We start from the raw sequence: 18,707 nt of genomic DNA, 5'->3' as shown, positions 1-18,707 counted from the left end.
GGACTTTCCTGGTTTCCTCTTTGTTTTGAATTATCTCAGCCCTATTTATGTTGCTATTCCTGCTTCTTCCCATTTTCAGAGAAATAGTTTGTTTTGGAGCCGGGCTGCGCTGGTTGGTTCTGCTTCAGATCTGCAACTACCTGCTATTTGTATTAGTTCGTACCATTACGCTCTTGCTTATCCTCTACCAAGTTTGCAAAGGGTAAAAAATGTCTGTTTTACGACGCTTGGCTTTAATTCACCAGTACAGCTCGCTCACAAAAAAAACCACGGAAGCACTGCGATGCTTACTTTCTCTCCGTTTTGTTCCTTGCTGGCAAAGAGAATCAGCGCTAGAGCTCCATTACAGCTGTGAAAACCTGCAGGTTGTTTCTCAGTAGCGTGTTTGCTTAACTCCCCCTCCGAGCCTGGCTGGCGAGGGACGCGGTTCCGCGTTGCTGGCGATGCCTCTCTCGTTGCCTGCTCTTCGGAGTAGCCCAACATCGCTTCCATTCCAGCCCTGTCAGCGTGTCCAGCTGTTTCTAAAACTACTCCTCGTCTAAGCCCTCATCCGGGTACAGCTTGACCTCCTTTGCCATGATCCTGCCAGCTATGCCAGTTTACGTAAGGAGGGGTAAGATGTGGACTTTGTGTGGAATACTTCTTACATTGCACAACCGTGGATTTTCTTTTTAACGAGCCACTTGTTTACGTGTTATGCGCAGCTTAAAACCGTTCTCTAGATGCTCATTCGTTTCCTGCAAATTACTTCCCTTAGGAATAGGTAAAGTTTAAAGCTATTTAAAAAAGAAAAAGGGAGGAATAACCGCAAACCCTTGATGCGTTCTGCTTACGCTCTGCTCCCCACCCTGCAAGCGGCCGCCGGGTGCCACCCCAGCAGCTTCTCCACAGAGCACCGCTTTTCATGCTCAAGGCCCCGACGGCCTGCGTTTGGTCGGGTCTCTTACAACTGTTGCTCTCTACGCTCCTCATCCTTTTTCCTCCTCCATTTCGGTTTATGGCCCTGTCAGGGCGGTGGCTCCAGCTCTGCTGCCTTCCCACAGCCGAGCGCCTCTGCCGCCATGGCCGCAGTCACCTTTGTCGCTTGCCGCCAGCCGCAGCCCTTCGCTTCCCTGAGGCATGCTCCCTGCCTGGCCTGAAGGCAATAAAAACTTGTAAGAAACCTATGATTTGGGGTTTTTCTCCCCCCTCCGCACACACCGACCCCAGCGCCCCAGCCCGCAGCTCCGCTCAGGCTGCCGCCGCGGCTCCCGAAGCCTCAGGGGCGAGCTGCCGCGGGGCCCGTCCCTCAGCCTCCCCGCCAGCCCCGGCCCCGCTCCGGCGGCGCTGCGGGGGCCGCCATCGCCTCCGCCAAATGGCGGGGCGGGAGCTGGGAGGCGGCGGCTGAGGGGGGCGGCGGCCGCCCGGGCCGCGCTGCCCTGAGGCGGGCGGGAGGAGCCGCCGCCGCCATCGCGCCGGGCCTTCCCGCTCCGGCGGGCTGCGAGCTCCCGCTCCGGCGGCTGCCCCGGGCCAGGCCGCCGCGGCCCCCGCTGAGGGGAAGGGGCCCTGCCCGGGCGGCCGGGGTCCCCGCCGAGGGGGGGAAGGGCCGGAGGGCCCGGGGGGGAGGCGGCAGGACTAGGGAGAGGAGAGGAGAGAGGAGAGAGGAGAGGAGAGGAAAGAGGAGAGGAGAGAAGAAGAAAAAGAGGAGAGGAGAAAAGAGGAGAGAGGAGAGGAGAGGAGAGGAGAGGAGAGGAGAGGAGAGGAGAGGAGAGGAGAAAAGAGGAGAGGAAAGAGGAGAGGAGAGGAGAGGAAAAAGAGGAGAGGAGAAAAGAGGAGAGGAAAGAGGAGAGGAGAGGAGAGGAGAGGAGAGGAGAGGAGAGGAGAGGAGAGGAGAGGAGAGGAGAAGAAAAAGAGGAGAGGAGAGGAGAAGAAAAAGAGGAGAGGAGAGGAGAGGAGAAGAAAAAGAGGAGAGGAGAGGAGAGGAAAGAGGAGAGGAGAGGAGAGGAAAAAGAGGAGAGGAGAAAAGAGAGGAGAGGAGAGGAGAGGAGAGGAGAGGAGAGGAGAGGAGAGGAGAGGAGAGGAGAGGAGAGGAGAGGAGAGGAGAGGAGAGGAGAAGAAAAAGAGGAGAGGAGAAAAGAGGAGAGGAAAGAGGAGAGGAGAGGAGAGGAGAGGAGAGGAGAGGAGAGGAGAGGAGAGGAGAGGAAAAAGAGGAGAGGAGAAAAGAGGAGAGGAGAAAAGAGGAGAGGAAAGAGGAGAGGAAAGAGGAGAGGAGAGGAGAGGAGAGGAGAGGAGAGGAGAGGAGAGGAGAGGAGAGGAGAGGAGAGGAGAGGAGAGGAGAGGAGAGGAGAGGAGAGGAGAAGAAAAAGAGGAGAGGAGAGGAGAAGAAAAAGAGGAGAGGAGAAAAGAGGAGAGGAAAGAGGAGAGGAGAGGAAAAAGAGGAGACGAGAGGAGAGGAAAAAGAGGAGAGGAGAAGAGAGAAGAGAAGAGAAGAGAAGAGAAGAGAAGAGAAGAGAAGAGAAGAGAAGAGAAGAGAAGAGAAGAGAAGAGAAGAGAAGAGAAGAGAAGAGAAGAGAAGAGAAGAGAAGCGAGAAGGCAAGGCTGTGAGACCTTAGTGCAGCCTTCCAGTACTTAAAGCAGGCCTACGGGAAAGATGGGGAGAATCTTTTTAACAAGGCCTGTTGTGACAGAACAAGGAATAATGGATTTAAACTCAAGAAGAATAGATTTAGACTAGACATAAAGAAATTTTTTACACTGAGGGTGGTGGTCGATGCCCCATCCCTGGAAACATTCCCGGCCAGGTTGGACGGGGCTCTGAGCACCCTGGGCTGGTTGGAGATGTCCCTGCTCGCTGCAGGGGGTTGGGCTGGATGACCTCTAAAGGTCCCTTCCAACCCAAAGCATTCTATGATTCTGTGATTCTATGACTGGAGTCCCGCAGCTCTTCTCCTCGGGCCGCGCCGCCGTCCCCGGGGGATCCATGTCCTCCGTGGGGCAGGGGCACTTTCTCGCAGAGATCTAAGCAGGCCCCACCACAGAAACACGGCAGGGGGGGCGACCAGCACCCCTTTCCTCCCTCTTCTCTCAGCCACGACTCAAAACAGAGTCCCTGGCAGGTCCCTGGGGCGGCAGCACACACAGAAATTCGGCTTGGGCAGAAAGAGAAGGGAAGAGGGTCCCCAATTCCATGTCCTAGTAAGGGCAGGATCTGTGAAATACAGAAATAGCCACCAACTGGGGTTCTACTTTATTTGAAATTTAGATAAGTACCCCCTTGCGTTACATAAACAAACAGTGATGTGTCAAGTACACTACCTTAAATATTTACGCAGCAAGCCCAGCTCCCTCAGCAGTCCTCTTGCTTTCCCTCACATTAGAAGAGAGTTACAGAATCAAAAATGTTAACCCACCGTGGTCTGTTCAAGCATTGTGTAAGTATAGGCTTTTTTTCTTTTTTAAGAGTGATTTAGGGTCTTTCATATGTCTTTCAGTTACATGTTTCTGTATGTGAGAAATCCTGGGAAAACAGACTTGACCATCATTTTGCAGTCCTACAAGCTTCCATGTTGAATGCTCCTTGTTGTGTTTACAGAAAGAACCTAACACCAAAATGCTAAGGAGCATGAAGTTGAAGTAAAACATAATTTAAAAGAATTTTTCTGTTTAGCAGAATTGTAACTTTATTTAGAGTTCTTTTAATGCTGTCTTCTTGAAACTGAAGGTGCAAGTGTGATGCAAGTTTAGGTGTCACAAGCTCTAACTGCTTTTACAGGTTTTAGAGTTTGGGTCGGACTCATCAAGAAATTTTGGGGCTGAGCTTCACGGACTTCCCAAGATTTGAACTACATTCCTCAAGTGCTGTGTGCTGACTCCGTCACCTAGCTAACAGTAAATACTGAAAAAAGAGCTGTTGCTTAAACTCCAGGTCTCAGGTAAGAGCACAGAAGAATGCTTCCTTGCACTGAAGTCACAGCCACAGCCTGTCTCTGGGCATTAGGTATTTAACCCACACTTTCCTTACAGAACACTGCACTCGCATCCTTACCTGGCCTTCCAGATGAGAGCTCTCAGAGGTTACAGAAATGAGGACTTCACTCCTATCCTTGAGAGAATTCAAGGAACCTCTATTTATAATCTTCCAGATGATTGAGCTGATCACTCTGCCAGTACCACTGATGGACAGGAAAATCTGGAGCAAGGCTCTCATTTGACCCTTCCTGTTGAAATTGTTCTATTTTCTGTGGGCCAGCTAGTAATTGCGTGCTTTTCTAGCCTTTTGGTTCAGACACTCATTTCAGCAGGGAGGATCTGCATTCCAGTCTCCGCTGCAATGAATGTCACCTCCAGATGAGCGTCTGCTCACGAGCCCCATCTCATCAAGCCAGTTTTTGGCAGGCTGTGCTGCTGTTGCCCTCTCTCCCCTCTGACCTCCACTCCGGCTCACTTTTTCCGCAGGTCTCTCAGTACTCCTCCCTCAGCAGCACTCCATTTTTCACCCTTTGCTCCTCCTTCCACCAGAATCGCTTCCATTCCTGCACCCAACCTAATATGCCTCATCAAGGTGATTCACCTACTCTCCACACACCTTACCTTAAATACTGCTGCCTTTCAGTTAGGATCCAGAGACTAAGCTGTATTGTCGTTTTTATTCTGATTTTGGCTGTGTGTTTCATTATGCCATGCAAACTTTAAGCTGTTCAAGAGGAGAGATGAGAACACTCCAGATTAAGCTATGTCACAGAGATTACAATACCCTGCTGGGAGAGAAAACAGGCGGCCTGGCCTGCCTTTGTAGACATCCCCAGCCTTCACAGTGGACACCCATCCAGGCACTGTAGAAATACCAATTCCTGCATTTGCAGTTAAATATTTTTGAGAATTGGGTGCTGGGAGATCTTGCTCCAAGGAGTAAAGACCAGCTGCAAGACTTTGGCAATACATGCTGTTATCAGCATGTATCACACAACATGCATGAGAGGCACTGAAACGCTTCGTGTGGCGAATCATCCTCAAGCCACAGGTCCTGTTAACGAAATCTTACGGGGTGCTCTTTTCTGAATAACGTGATTTGAGCCGTCCATCAGGGCGTGCTAACTCATCAAGGAAGCAAAGGGAAGTCAAAGCTCAGCAAAGCAAGTTAACCTTTTAAGAAAGTTTTCACTGTTGCTTTCTGCACCACCTGGATGCACTTTACTTTCAAGCTAAAATGTATTTCTATCCTCTTTTTTTTCAATCAATCACCTGGATTGAAAGATGTGGAAAGATCACAACGTTTTTTTGGAGTGAAATAGAGCTAGGACAAAACCGGTTATCCAAAAGAGCAAGCCAGTGACTCTATCCTTATCTGCATCTTTGTGCAGTAGCATTGCGACTGATTTTCCACTCTAGTTAGATTTGCTGTAGTCATAATTAACAGGCACATCCCTAAACAACCTACATTCGCTATCAGCACATGGCTCCTGTGGAAGCCACGAGTTTTTGTCTGGCCAGCTTCGTTTCAGGGTAGCCGCTATCAACCCAGTGCTCGTACTTCCAGTGACACTTTTCATCCCACCTGTTTGTTGAGTGAGCACGGGGAATGTGACACCGAATTGGATTTTAAGAATACATGTTTTCCCTGGATAACAGGCAGCTTTAAAACTGGAGTAAAAGGGAACTGGGGAACCTGGAAGTGAGTGATTTATTAACTAAGTCCCTCTAAAACTTGCTTAACCTTTTGTACAGTAAATCTGTCTCAACAAATATTTAAGTATCTTCCTACCCCCAAATCCCCAAACACTGAAACATGAAGGAAAACCGTGATTATTTTTCTTTTTTACCCCCCCCTTCAGCCCCAAGGAGCTTTGCCCAGAAGACATGAACATCCTCCAATCCCATCACCTGAACTCTTCAGTCACTTCTCTGAGCAACTCTTCTCTTTGCACACCAAGATACAATGGAAAATGGGATCATTTTAATCAGTCATTACTTTCAAATGTTTAACAAAAAGACTGCTTTGAAGAAAGCCTTAAATCTTTACTATGGATGTGTTATTTCTAATTGGCCGTAACATTTGTGGCCTAATTGTAGCACATAATCTAGACATTATTAGCCTGTTATTCCTTTGAAAAAACAGGACATCGGAGACTTGCTGCCTTAGTTGGGCCCTTTCTTAGCCTTTACTATTTTAGAGTTAGCTCTTAGCCATCTCCAAGGTAACAAGGCACGGGCTACGTAGGAAAGAGCTGCAATACAGCTAGTACAAAACACATGTAAATGAGACTGTAGGAACATACTTGTTTCTTCCGCCTTTGAAAGGCACAGAAGAGATTTCTGTGGAGAGCTGGGGCAGCTTTAAACAGCAGCAAGCAGAGCAGCATCCAGCGCACGTGGCAGGTGTACTGTGCTGCACTCGGGGCCTAGTCATCCACAGCCTGGATAGCTGAGAGTTTGAGTAGTAAAGCAAAAAAAAAAAAAAAAACAAAACAAACCACCAGGCAGGAAATCATTCTTTCAGACTGCTGCTGGAAATAAAAAGCTACAGAGAAGGTAAAAACAGAAAAGCATGTGGGCCAGGCTTCCTGCCATTTCTGTCCCTTATTGTCGCCTTTCTCCCCAACGACAGAACCTGGCAGCTGACGCGAAATAGCTTTGTTTCAGTCTTCATCGCTTGAAATCTCAAAATCGATACGGTAATCCCGATGTTCAGTTCCTTTTGTTACTACATTTTATTAGTTAGAACGAAAGTAAAATGTGCCTGTTAGCTATCATTCTACTGTACTAACAATCTGACTGCAGGATTTCAGCTATCAAGATCCTTTCAGAGGACTGGTGTTTTTTTCTAAACCAAACCCACAATATCAGAACAGCTGGCTTCCACAAACTTCTCTCTGTACTCATCCAGCAGCAAAAAAAGACACCGTTTTGTGCATACGTTGGTACTTTCTCTTGGCATTCACACAATTAAAGGAGAGAACTGCCAGCAAGCTCAGTGCTTGGGGTGCGTCGTGCTTGCAGCAGGCAAGGAAGCTGGGTGTGGAGGACCCCTGGGGATCCCCGAAGGAAGCAAGGGGTGCACAGAAGTTGCCTTGGGCACAGGCGCTGCCAATTGTCCCTTGTAAGTGACCTGGGGAAGCACGAGGCCAACATAGCCGAGGGATAAGCTGGCAGAGCATCCCTGCCTACCTGAGCTCATTAGTTACAGCAGTTGTCTGCCATTTGCAACCACCCTTGGCTTGCTGCTCTCATCATCACCATCCAGCGCTCCAGGAGAGTCAGGATGATCACGAGGCTCTCTCAGGGTGGCTCAGCAGAAGTTCTTCCCAAATTAAGAGAAGTAACACATTCAAAAATCCCCAGCTGCTGAAACAAAGTCACTAATTCTGTTATCCATCAGCAACTTAAAGCAACAATGAATGAACAGAACTCTCTGGTAGCTGAGGAGGAAGGAGAACACGGCAAACGAAACACTGCTCTCAAGCAGTATCCTAAAAATATATCTTTTGAAAGAATATACATACGTACAAGTGTACAGTTCCCATTTATTTTACTTGAATTAAATAAAAAAGTGTATTTCCCATATTACACTTTTTCTTTTCATCTGAACCAGTCCTAGCAGAAAGGAAGTATAACCCTCCCACCCCCTTGAAATTTAAACATACCAGTCTGCCGGCCCTGGAAAAGTTTGTGTCAATACTACTCCCTTGTAGAGTGAAAAGGGCTTCAGAAACAGACTCCATTGCCAGTCCACCATGACTAACTTCTTGATTAACCTTTCATGGTTTCCACTGTCTGAACAGCATCTAGAACTCTCTTCTGAGTTACTGGACATACATCCTGACAGTAGAAAATCCAAAATGTGTTCTTGCCCAGTGAACACTGGCACTGCTTGTAAAGTCTGAAGAGAGTGCTCTTGTCTAACGAGGTTGGCCAAGCAGTCCTGCTTTAGCTGCCAGAGCTTCGTTCTGCTGAATGTGGTACTCCTGAAATCTCATGGAGATCCTTTGGGTCATTTTTAAATACTTCTGTAGGCAGTGGTCTGAGCAAGTCATCTACAGGAGAGGGAAACAGAAGGCTTCAAACAGTACTTAAAACACTTCCCCACACAGGTCCCAACATATAATGATGAGGTGACTACATCTTCTATCCGGTGTTAAGCCTCAAGATGAGGGCCTAATCGTGCACAGCCCCTCTGTGCAGCAGAAAACGTGAAGTTTAGTTTGAGGGATGTCTGAAACATCTTTTAATATTCATCTCATATGGAAGTCTTCATGGAAAATATTTCAGATCTAGGAGATATTAGCATCTCATCCTTGGGCTCCTCTTGTGAAACTGAAGTATATAAAGCATTTTATTTTGCAATAAATACTACATCTATTAAAATTAGTATCTCCTTTCAATTCTGTTTACAAACACATACTATGTTTGACAGTCAAATATGGTCTACTGTGTGCTAGCTCAGTTTAACCTTTTTTTGACCTTGTTCCTATTAGCTCTTATCAGTCTTCTTACACTTGGCTTGGTTAACCTTCCCAAAAGCAACCAGACTACCCTCTGAAGTTCCATCAGTCAGCTGGGCAGGGAAATAAATACCAGGGCCTATTCCACCCACAGTATTATTTTTTAAATTTAGAGGGTATTTTTTGTTCTTTATTTAAGCATAGAGAAAGAGTTATGAGATTACTTCTGAGCAACAGTTCTGCCAGCTGGATATTCCGTATCATGATTCTAAACCTTGCTATCACTGTAAAAGGTAACAAATTTAGATAGAAAGGAAAGACGACCACTTTGCACGATTACTAGAAAAACCAGAAATTGCTTTGATTCTGCTCAGTATAAAGGGATGTGAAAAGCAGAGGGGCTGAAAATGAACAAGACGAAAACCCCATGCAGCTCTGCACACCACCCACCACTGGCCCTTCTCTCTCCCTGACCTGGCATCAGCTACAGCAAAACCTGTTAAGCAGGAGTTAAGTCTGAGTAGGACACAAATTTTGGAACTACCCCAAGCCACTTCTCCCAGAGGGTGTGGTATTTGTGATGCGATGCCCGGGGAAGTCTGGACTTGCAGTGCAGACTTGCTGTAGGGATAGAGGTCAGAAGCCGTTTTTTCAAATGTGGACTCTCAAAGGAGATTCATGGAGGTATTTATCTTAATTATTTAATAAAAAAATACAGCTTTCAATAGGAACATAGGAATTTCCGTACCAGATCAGACCAGTGGTCCATCTAGACCAGTGTCCTGTTTCCAGCAGGGGTGAGAGCCAGATGCTCTGCAAGAAACCCCGTAATGGATAATTATGGACGAAACTTCCATAAGAAAGTCTCTTCCTAGCTTCCATTGTTACAGATGGCTCTTGTACTGCTGGACATGGCCTCTTTGCAGATGACAGAAGAAGAAAAAAAAAAAAAAAAAAAAAAAAAAAAGATCAGAATCTAAGAATATGTTTTGTATCTAAATAATCTTAATTCCCCTCCAATAAGCATTCTTTGGTTTTGGATCCCAGGTCTTTAATGAAAGACTACATGAACCGTTATTTTTAAAGAAATTCTAGTAACACTTTGGGTAGCAGAAGAAAGAAGTATAATCCTCTACTGGAAATCAAATACCATCCCAGAAAGGTAAAGAGGTTGTGCTGCTGACACTTCTGTCAGTTCTGTTAACTGATGCTGCTTGTATTGTTCAAGCAATTCAAAATGAGTTGGTAAAAGACAGTAACAAAACCTTATCCAGAATAATTCTGCCCTCCTGTAGTCAATAAAAATCCCACTAAAGCAGATGCAGAGAAGATCAGGGAAACAAGGAATCTGCCTTGGGAAGCTAAGAGAGCTTTGTTTAGCGCAGCAAAACAGAAGCTGAAAGGAGACATGATTTTTGCCTGCGCTGAGGAGTTAAAACTCCAAGGAGGCAGAAAATGCTCAAAACCAATGGTTAGTTTAAAACTTCAGGTTTCGTTTTTCCCTGCCAGCAGAGTCGAGCAAACGTTATTAGACTTTTAACCAACAGAATGATGATAGTCTGAAATGGCCTTTCAACAGGGGAGGAGAGGCAAAAACCATGCAACTAATCTTGAGAGCTTCATCTTTTTTGCAGATGACTTTGTGATGGAGCTCCCTGCAATGCAGAGAAGTGGATTTAACAGCCAGAGCTTTGGAGGCCTATGTTTCTGTGACTCATTACAATGCAGGGAATGTAGGTAAGTAAACAAGTATTTCAGTAGGATTCTACCTCCAAAGAATGAGATGCAGGCTGTAGGTTGTCAACTTCCGTGTCCATAAAGATACCACCCATCAGAAGTTGGGGGACAAGAACCTCCACTGATAGCTCAGCGAATAAAATACGCAGAACTGCAATAAGAAGCCAGTACTCACAGCGAGATTGGGAAGATTCCCTCTGTGTGTACATAATGAAAAGACAATGACAAAAATTCAAAAGCCCATAGTTTGTCTGTAGCTGATGATCTAACCCATCAAAAGTACTTGGCTTTGGTTCGTCGTTTGGTTTCTTTTTGTAAAGAGACTGTGCCTTGGTTTTGGCTGGGATAGAGTTAATTTTCTTCCTAGCAGCAGGCATAGTGCAGTGTTTTGGATTTAGTAGGAGAAGAATGTTGATAACACGCTGATGTTTTTAGTTGTTGCTAAGTACTGCTTATGCCAGTCAAGGACTTTTCAGCTTCCCATGCTCTGCCAGGTGCACAAGAAACTGGGAGGGGGCACGGCCAGAATAGTTGATCCAAACTGGCCCAAGGGCTATTCCATACCATACGGTGTCATGGGCAGTATAGAAACTGGGGGGGGTTGGCCGGGGGGCAGCGAGCGCTGCTCAGGGACTGGGTGGGTATCAGTCAGTGGGTGGTGAGCAATTGCATTGTGCATCAATGGCTTTGTATATTATTATTACTATTATTATAATAGTTATTATTAATACTACTACTACTGCTATTTTACTTTATTTCAACTATTAAACTGTTCTTATCTCGACCCACAGGTTTTACTTTTTTTCCTCCAATTCTCTCCCCCATCCCCTCAGGGTAGGGGGAGTGAGTGAGCGGCTGCGTGGTGCTTAGTTGCTGGCTGGGGCTAAACCACGACAGACTGTTAGGGTGCAAAGAAGTATTTTTCATCACCTTTGGACATACTTGGAGAAGCAAAACTACAGACAAGCTATTCCCCTTCCTTCCACTAACTCGCTTCTTTTCTCACTTGGAAGCCACATGCCAGACACCTATACTGCACTAAAGACTGCTAACTAGCTTTTTAGCCACTTGAAAGATCAAAACTTTAAGTTGCTTCTGAAATTTGAATGCTACACAGCAGTTCTACCAAAGGGTCAGGAAAAGCATAGGAAATGTTTACCAACCTCTTCCGGTTTAACCTCTCTGCTAGTGAAATCCTTTATGCAATCCAGGAAGCAGTTTTCTGTAAGTTTATTGTATGTTCCAAGAAACTCCTTGAACTATAAATAAAAATTGAACAGACAATGAGTATTTAAAAAAAAAAAAAAATCTACATTAATTTCTTACACACAACTGCATGGGCCATCTGGTGACACTAACATTTAAAGGACAAGCCGCTAGAAAAATTTACTATCAGTCAGAAGATTTCAGCACCAAATGCTGCTAGTACTCAAATCAGATACTATACTGTGTCTGTCAATGGTCAAATGCTTAAATTTGGGTTGCTAAAGAACTAGTCTTAACTCAGATGATAACTTAAACTTTTTATCCTTCTCCATGCCCTACACCTTTTACTCTACGTGACAAAGTAATACAAGATCTTCAAAGCCACCACTCATGAATACAGCATCTTACCTGCTTGATCTGATCAGATTCCGATATTTGTCCAGCCATATTCTACCGCCTGTGATTCACACACCTATTCTGAAGATAAAAGTCAAGTTTCACACAAAAAGCATGCATATAAACTGCAACGTTTTACAACAGAATGGAATTTTATGCGTCCTTGAAGTGTGAAGTGCAACTTTGCTAGCAAACTTTCAAGCCACCCACTTGAAGGAAGGTTATCTATTTGAAATGTATTCAGTTAAAAGAACATCCAAGATAATGCCAGGTATGAAACCTTCCCAGATTCACCTGTTAACTGCTGTCCTTTAAACACTTCTTAAGCATTTCAAACAGTTAAAGTGACTTTAAAAAAAAAAAAGGTATTTTCTAAATGCTTTCAAACTCATAAAGTAAAACTAGGGCAGGAGTCGGGGGAGAAGCATTTATAACATTTTCTAGCCTTACAGTTTCAGTGACTTTAGATGTCATATGTAAAAACAGTAAGGAATAAAGGCAAGCATGAAATGGTAGCCACTCTGAATAGATGCAGCATAAGCCAGCTTGCCTCAGAGAGGCAGACGCCTGGTTTCTGTGTAGCTGCATTCTCACCAAACGCTTAAACTAGAGCAAATGTTCTGGTCATTGAATATAGTGAATTAAATGCAAGAAAACACAGAAGAATGAGAATGGCCTTAAAGGAAGTGAAACAGACAAAGAAAGAGGGAAGAATGAACAGCCCTGGATCCAAGAATTTGAGCAAGCATCCTCGAGGAAGACTCACATTCCTAATCCAACACGGTCAACAAGTTAAGGCTTGAAAGCATCCCTGCAGAGTTCCTAGAAGAATACTGAAAGCTAGTCCTCCTTTTCCCTTAATTTACACATTATCCAAGACCTATCACAGATGATAATGCAAGCTAATATTACACACTGCCGAGAGCAAGATCCTTCAGTTTAATTCACATCAACTTGTGGAAGAAAAATTAGCACTGAAGTGTAATCACTTTGTGAAAAAAGTTCATTTAGCCTTTCAACAAGGGCTACTTATAATTAATCTTGTATTATGCTTTGCCAAGTTTTGAGCAAGACATGCATGTTTTAGAAAGCTTAAAGTATTCCAGTCTCTCAGCAGGGAGGAGGGAGAGGGTAAGCACGCCTTCTGAACAAGAACAAAAAGACATTCATAATTATTTCTACAACAGAAAGAAAACTTAAGCAACTAAAAATAGCACTATGGAGCTCTCACAAGCATGCACTCTCCCTGCACCCCCTCCCAGTAGCAGAGCAATTTTAACATCTGCCTCGTAACATTACACTTATCACCACACAGGAAGTCAATTCAGGGACTGGAGGTAAAGAGCACATTACGATTCTTGGATTTAAAGACGCGTACCCCTGCCACTAAGAATTCCTCGTGGGTAGATAGGTCACACAGGTTACTCTTAAGGAGAACCTATAGGATATGGTTGCTCAGAAGAAACAAGGCATTACTCAGGTTAACCTCTAACTTGTTTTAGGAGAGGTGGACAGGACTGTCATCTGGGACAACAACTAGTGAAATTGGATAGCAACTCCACGCTCTCATTTCTCAGCCTGTTAGCAGAGAAATCAGTGACAAGTCTATAAAGTCAGTTTAAGCAGATTATTAAACAGAGAGCTAAAACCCACAGAGAACAGGAAAGACTTTTGTCCTCTCCCAAGCACAGAAAGCTAAAAGCTTCAACTGTCAGTGCCGCTTTCTCACACTCGGCATTGCTTCATTATCCTTGTTTATAACAAACACGATCTTCTGTTCTTCTGTGACTGGTTTGGCAAGCTTAAAATTACATTTTTACTGAACTGCAGTTCCACAAAGCTTTTACACTTGCACTTGGGAAACAGCTCTGATTTACATCAGCACAATGGCATGATCTGATTTTAAGTGTCTGAAGCACTTGTCCCTCCACAGGTATTTTACACTTTGGACACAGCGGGCAGTGAAATTACACAGCTCTACTGCACCTCTTCAGTAGCTACAAACTACCGGCAGTTGCCTTAACATCTAAAAATGCACCACCTGAACGTTCCCAGAAATGTGCATTTCTGGTTTATTCCTAAAGTATGTTAAGTGTATCATTTCAAGTTTTCTCGTTGTTTGTCCCCTCTCCTTCCAGCCTGTAAAACAAGCAAGGGAAAAAAAAAAAAGGATGAAAGAACCCATTACGGGGCTTGGCACCTCGACTAACACACCGCACAGCTTCTTACAGAGCTGCTCACACAACTCCAGCATGCCTCAGGTTTAAGCCTATGGAGCCTGGATTACTTTCCTCTGGGCTAAATGGGATTTGGAAATTCAGCATTGCACTTTTAAACATGTCACACTGAAGGAAGCAGGTATCTCTGAATAAACCTCTGCAACAAGGGCCACATGGTCTGGATGTGCTGGTTCCCCAGGAAAGCAGCAACAGCCGGGAAGTCTCTCCCTTCTTGAAGGGCCCTGGAGCTCTTCCAAATAAGTTTCGATGTTCTAAAGAGACATTATTTTAAGATAAGCCTCTCTGAACAAAATTAGCAGTTAAGGATAACTTGAGGTTTTGATTTTTCAGTTAGGCATAATGGGTTTTCCATCCTCTTTCCAAAGACAATAAAGGCTTTAGCCTAGTCAAACCCATTCTCCCTGCAAGATCCTTCCCAGCTCCCAGCCCTGTTTTAGAATCTGGAAAATGCTTTTAAAATTTCCTTCTGCTGCAGCTGCCACTCCCATTACCATGGAAACATGGAATCACTACAGAGTGACAGCTTTTTTTAGAAAGCTAAAGCTTGTTTATTAAATAAATAACAGTGATTAGCTTAAGGTTTCCTAGCTAACCTGGGTTAGTCATCTATCTGTTTCCATGGCAGGAGGAACAGGAGCCAGAACTACAGAGGTCAGAACTCTTCTAAAACTTTTTATGTGTGGGAATACAGCTTCCCTAGCTGTATCTACAGACCTTCGGAAGCAGAGGCCTCACAAACATAACTCCTAAGCACTAATAACTGGAACAGAGCTTTAGATTATTATTACTGTACTGCTGGGTGGCTGAAAAGCCTGCCTCCATTTAACAGCCTGGAGTTCTTACAGGTGAAACATGCACTGTAAACTCCAGTGAGGAAGGTTTTTTTTCCACTGATGCAATCAACATTAGTGTCTATGACCTAATCTTGAGCCAACAGTATCCTTTCCCATGGAAACTAAACAAGCCTTGTGTTTTGAGGGTTTTTTTTTCAACCTTTTTGCAAGGAGCTACATTTTATTGGGGGAGGGGTCTGTGGGGAGACACCAGAAGTCCATCGCACTTGTTATCCTGATTAAGAATCTGCATTAGGTTCAGGTACAGCCTGTTCTATACACACAAGGCTGCGATGTTTTTTAAACCTTCACTTCCAATTGTACACACAGAACACCATGCAAGTGTTTCTGCAGGTGTGTAAAAGGGACAAAGAAGAATAAAAATATCAAGTCAAAGAAATGTGTCAAGATAAAGCACCCACAGCTTGTAGAGAAAAGTTTGGGTGTGGGGTTTTGTTTTTTTTTTTATAGTTGGGAATTACTAGGCAAGAACTTGATTGACATCAGATTAAAAAAACCCTCATTGATTTAAAGAGCTCTTTTACTGAGTCTAATTAAACTACAAATACCTATGAAACCAGCAGGCCGCTAAACTAATCACATAAAATTCAGGGCAAGAGGCAATTTAACAGCAAACTGCCGGTGCTGTGTGCCTGGGCAACCAACCCACCGTCCTGCATGAGCCCAGCAAGGCAGCAGCGGTGGCCTCCCCTGTGCCCGGAGCGGGTCCAGCCGCTCTCCTTCAGCCTGGTGCTTGCAATGCGGTTACACAGAGGTTTTCTTCTCACTCCGCAAGCTACGGTGAGCCTTCAGAGGCACACGGGGAGATGAAAAAGGGACCGGTCAGAAGGTGGCTGGATAATAAGATGTACCTGATGCACAGGTTATTGTAATTCGCAATCTCGTGGCCGTGGGCTAGACCCTGCTCTGAAGAAAAAAAGCTCAATGGTAGAAAAGGTCTCCTGATGCCAAAGACGAGTTAACGTAGTAAGTCTGAAACCAGACACCCCGAGAGCCTCTTGGAACAGACTGAAGAGGTACAAGGGGTTCTGTCCTGAGGGAAAATACCTACTTTTCCGTAAGCGGTCTCCTATTTAAGTTAGATTAGGCCTGGCTGATGCTTGTGACCCAGTAAGGTCAAAACCTAAGCTGGAGACAAAACAATTTCACCTTGATTTGGTTTTTATTTTTTTTTTTTTTTTTTGGTTGGTTTGGTTGAACTACGTGCTTCAGTTCTGGCTTTCAAGGGCACCTTGAGTTCCCCTCCCCGGGGAGATACCCGCTCAGGCGAGCCCCAGCCCCGCGGGCCCGGCCAGTGCGGGTGCAGGAGCGCTCCCCTTTCTCCCCAGCCGAGGAAAACCCCCGAAAACGGAGGGTTTTTTCTTCACCCGGGAGCCCCCTCTCATCCCCCCGGCCCTGCCTCCGCGTCGAGCACCGCGCCTGAAGGGGCTGACCCCGGCGGCCGCCTCCCGCCGCGCCGCCGCCTCACGGCCGCGGAGCAGGCCCCGGCCCCGGAGCAGGCCCCCACCGACCCCGGAGCAGGCCCCGGCCCCGGAGCAGGCCCCGGCCCCGCAGCGGGCCCCCACCGACCCCGGAGCAGGCCCCGGCCCCGCAGCGGGCCCCCACCGACCCCGGAGCAGGCCCCGGCCCCGCAGCGGGCCCCCACCGACCCCGGAGCAGGCCCCGGCCCCGCAGCGGGCCCCCACCGACCCCGAAGCAGGCCCCGGCCCCGCAGCGGGCCCCCACCGACCCCGGAGCAGGCCCCGGCCCCGCAGCGGGCCCCCACCGACCCCGGAGCAGGCCCCGGCCCCGCAGCGGGCCCCCACCGACCCCGGAGCAGGCCCCGGCCCCGCAGCGGGCCCCCACCGACCCCGGAGCAGGTCCCGGCCCCGCAGCGGGCCCCCACCGACCCCGGAGCAGGTCCCGGCCCCGCAGCGGGCCCCCACCGACCCCGGAGCAGGCCCCGGCCCCGCAGCGGGCCCCCACCGACCCCGGAGCAGGCCCCGGCCCCGCAGCGGGCCCCCACCGACCCCGAAGCAGGCCCCGGCCCCGCAGCGGGCCCTCACCGACCCCGGAGCAGGTCCCGGCCCCGCAGCGGGCCCCCACCGACCCCGGAGCAGGCCCCGGCCCCGCAGCGGGCCCCCACCGACCCCGAAGCAGGCCCCGGCCCCGCAGCGGGCCCCCACCGACCCCGAAGCAGGCCCCGGCCCCGCAGCGGGCCCCCACCGGCCCCGCAGATTCGCCACGGCGCGAATCGGCGAGCGCGGCCTCAGCGCCGCCCCCCCCCCCCTCCCCCCCGCTGCAAGAACCGGCGTCTTCTGCGGGGAGAAACAGCGAACCCCGCGGCAGGAGCTGAGAGATGACAAGTGGAGTGGGTGATCTCAAAGGTCTCTTCAACCTAAACGATTCTAAGTATTTACTCTATGAATTATGAAAAGAGCTGGCGGCTATAGCCTTGACGGGGAACATGGAAACTGATAAAAGGGAACATCTCTTCAGGAGGAGAAGAAATGGCCTCAGGTTGCGTCAGGGGAGGTTTAGATTGGAGATTAGGAAAGATTTCTTCATGGAAAGAGTGGTCAAGCATTGGAACAGGCTGCCCAGAGAGGTGGTGGGGTCCCCATCCCTGGAGGGGTTCAAAAAACGGGCAGACGTGGCACTTTGGGACATGGTTTAGTGGGCATGGGGGTGTTGGGTTGATGGTTGGACTGATGATCTTAGAGGGCCTTTCCAACCTTAGTTGGTTGGAACTAGGAAAAACTAGGAAAAACCCTAGTTTTTACTTTCATTAAAAAAATAACCCAGCCACCAAGCCAAGAAACATGAAATGATTACTCTCCCCTTAATTGGTTTAGTGGTGGACTTGGCAGTGTTAGCTTAATGGTTGGACTTAATGATCTTAAAGGTCTTTTCCAACCTAAACCATTCTATGATGCTGCCCCAGAAGGTGCCGAAAAGCCGGGCAATTGCCAAAGCGTGGTATCTGGGGGAAAGGTGAAAGCGGTAGGGGGAGATCGAGACCACCGACTCAATTTGAGACCAAAAGGACTTGCCCCCCCAATGACTGATTGTTGAAGGAATGTACTAAAGATAACAGGCACCAGGATATCCACAATGAGGAGCAGACGGCCAAGAGATCTCAAAAACAACAAATACAGAATCATATAATAGAATAAGAATAGAATCACTAAGGTTGGAAAGGACCTCTAAGATCATCAGTCCAACCATCAACCCAACACCGCCATGCCCACTAAACCATGTCCCAAAGTGCCACGTCTGCCCGTTTTTTGAACCCCTCCAGGGATGGGGACTCCAGCACCTCTCTGGACAGCCTGGTCCAATGCTTGACCACTCTTTCCGTGAAGAATTTTTCCTAATATCCAATCTAAACCTCCCCTGGCGCAGCTTGAGGCCATTTCCTCTCGTCCTATCACTAGCTACTTGGGAGAACACCCCCCTCCCTGCCCCCTCCTGTCAGGAGCTGCAGAGAGCGATGAGGTCTCCCCTCAGCCTCCTCTTCTCCAGGCTGAACACCCCCAGCTCCCTCAGCCGCTCCCCACCAGCCCTGTGCTCCAGACCCTTCCCCAGCTTCACTGCCCTTCTCTGGACACGCCCCAGCACCCCAATGCCCTTCTCGCCCTGAGGCCCCAGACCGCACATACCTCCGCTCCGCGTGTGCCGGCCCAGCACGCACCGGCCGGGCGACCCCGCTCTGGGCCAACGCTACCGGAAGCGGGCGGGGCCGGGGCGCAGCGTTTCCTTCCGGACGCTATTGGGGAGCGGACCGCGCGCAGGCGCCAGGAGGGGCGGGCGGGCGCCGTTGCCATGGTAGCGGGCGCTTCCGGTGGGGAGCGACGCGGGCCGCGGCGGGGTTATCT

The 18,707-nt window shown here is 47.8% G+C and overlaps 1 protein-coding gene across 3 annotated transcripts; it reads right to left on the bottom strand.

The window, feature by feature from the left end:
- Nucleotides 1-1,102: 1,102 nt before the first annotated feature.
- Nucleotides 1,103-18,532, bottom strand: TIMM9 (translocase of inner mitochondrial membrane 9). Of its 3 annotated transcripts, XR_012831136.1 has the most exons (6): nucleotides 18,492-18,532; nucleotides 11,769-11,837; nucleotides 11,318-11,413; nucleotides 7,616-8,009; nucleotides 7,144-7,276; nucleotides 1,103-1,135 (listed from the first exon to the last, which is right to left on the bottom strand). XR_012831136.1 is itself a non-coding variant. In XM_075712766.1 (4 exons), exons 2-4 carry the CDS (start codon nucleotides 11,805-11,807, stop codon nucleotides 7,875-7,877), a joined length of 270 nt encoding a protein of 89 aa, XP_075568881.1. In that variant the 5' UTR covers nucleotides 11,808-11,837; nucleotides 18,492-18,532; the 3' UTR covers nucleotides 7,580-7,874. The 3 variants fall into 3 exon arrangements, 1 of the variants encoding a protein (XP_075568881.1); XR_012831137.1 differs by lacking the exon at nucleotides 1,103-1,135 and having other exon boundaries at nucleotides 7,140-7,276; XM_075712766.1 differs by lacking the exons at nucleotides 1,103-1,135; nucleotides 7,144-7,276 and having other exon boundaries at nucleotides 7,580-8,009.
- Between the last annotated feature and the right edge of the window lie 175 nt (nucleotides 18,533-18,707).

This window comes from Pelecanus crispus, chromosome 6, assembly GCF_030463565.1.
Source record: "Pelecanus crispus isolate bPelCri1 chromosome 6, bPelCri1.pri, whole genome shotgun sequence".
In the NCBI taxonomy this organism is placed as follows: Eukaryota; Metazoa; Chordata; class Aves; order Pelecaniformes; family Pelecanidae; genus Pelecanus; species Pelecanus crispus.
Note: the sequence above shows the minus strand (reverse complement) of the source record. Positions and strands in the feature narration are given on the sequence as shown.

Bases quoted from the DNA above. Each gene is read 5' to 3' on its own strand.
- TIMM9 (XM_075712766.1), bottom strand. From the start codon at position 11,807: ATGGCTGGACAAATATCGGAATCTGATCAGATCAAGCAG. The intron at 11,414-11,768 runs GTAAGATGCTGT...TTTTATTTATAG, and splicing joins AATCTGATCAGATCAAGCAG to TTCAAGGAGTTTCTTGGAAC. The intron at 8,010-11,317 runs GTTGGTAAACAT...CCTCTCCTGTAG, and splicing joins GAGAGGTTAAACCGGAAGAG to ATGACTTGCTCAGACCACTG.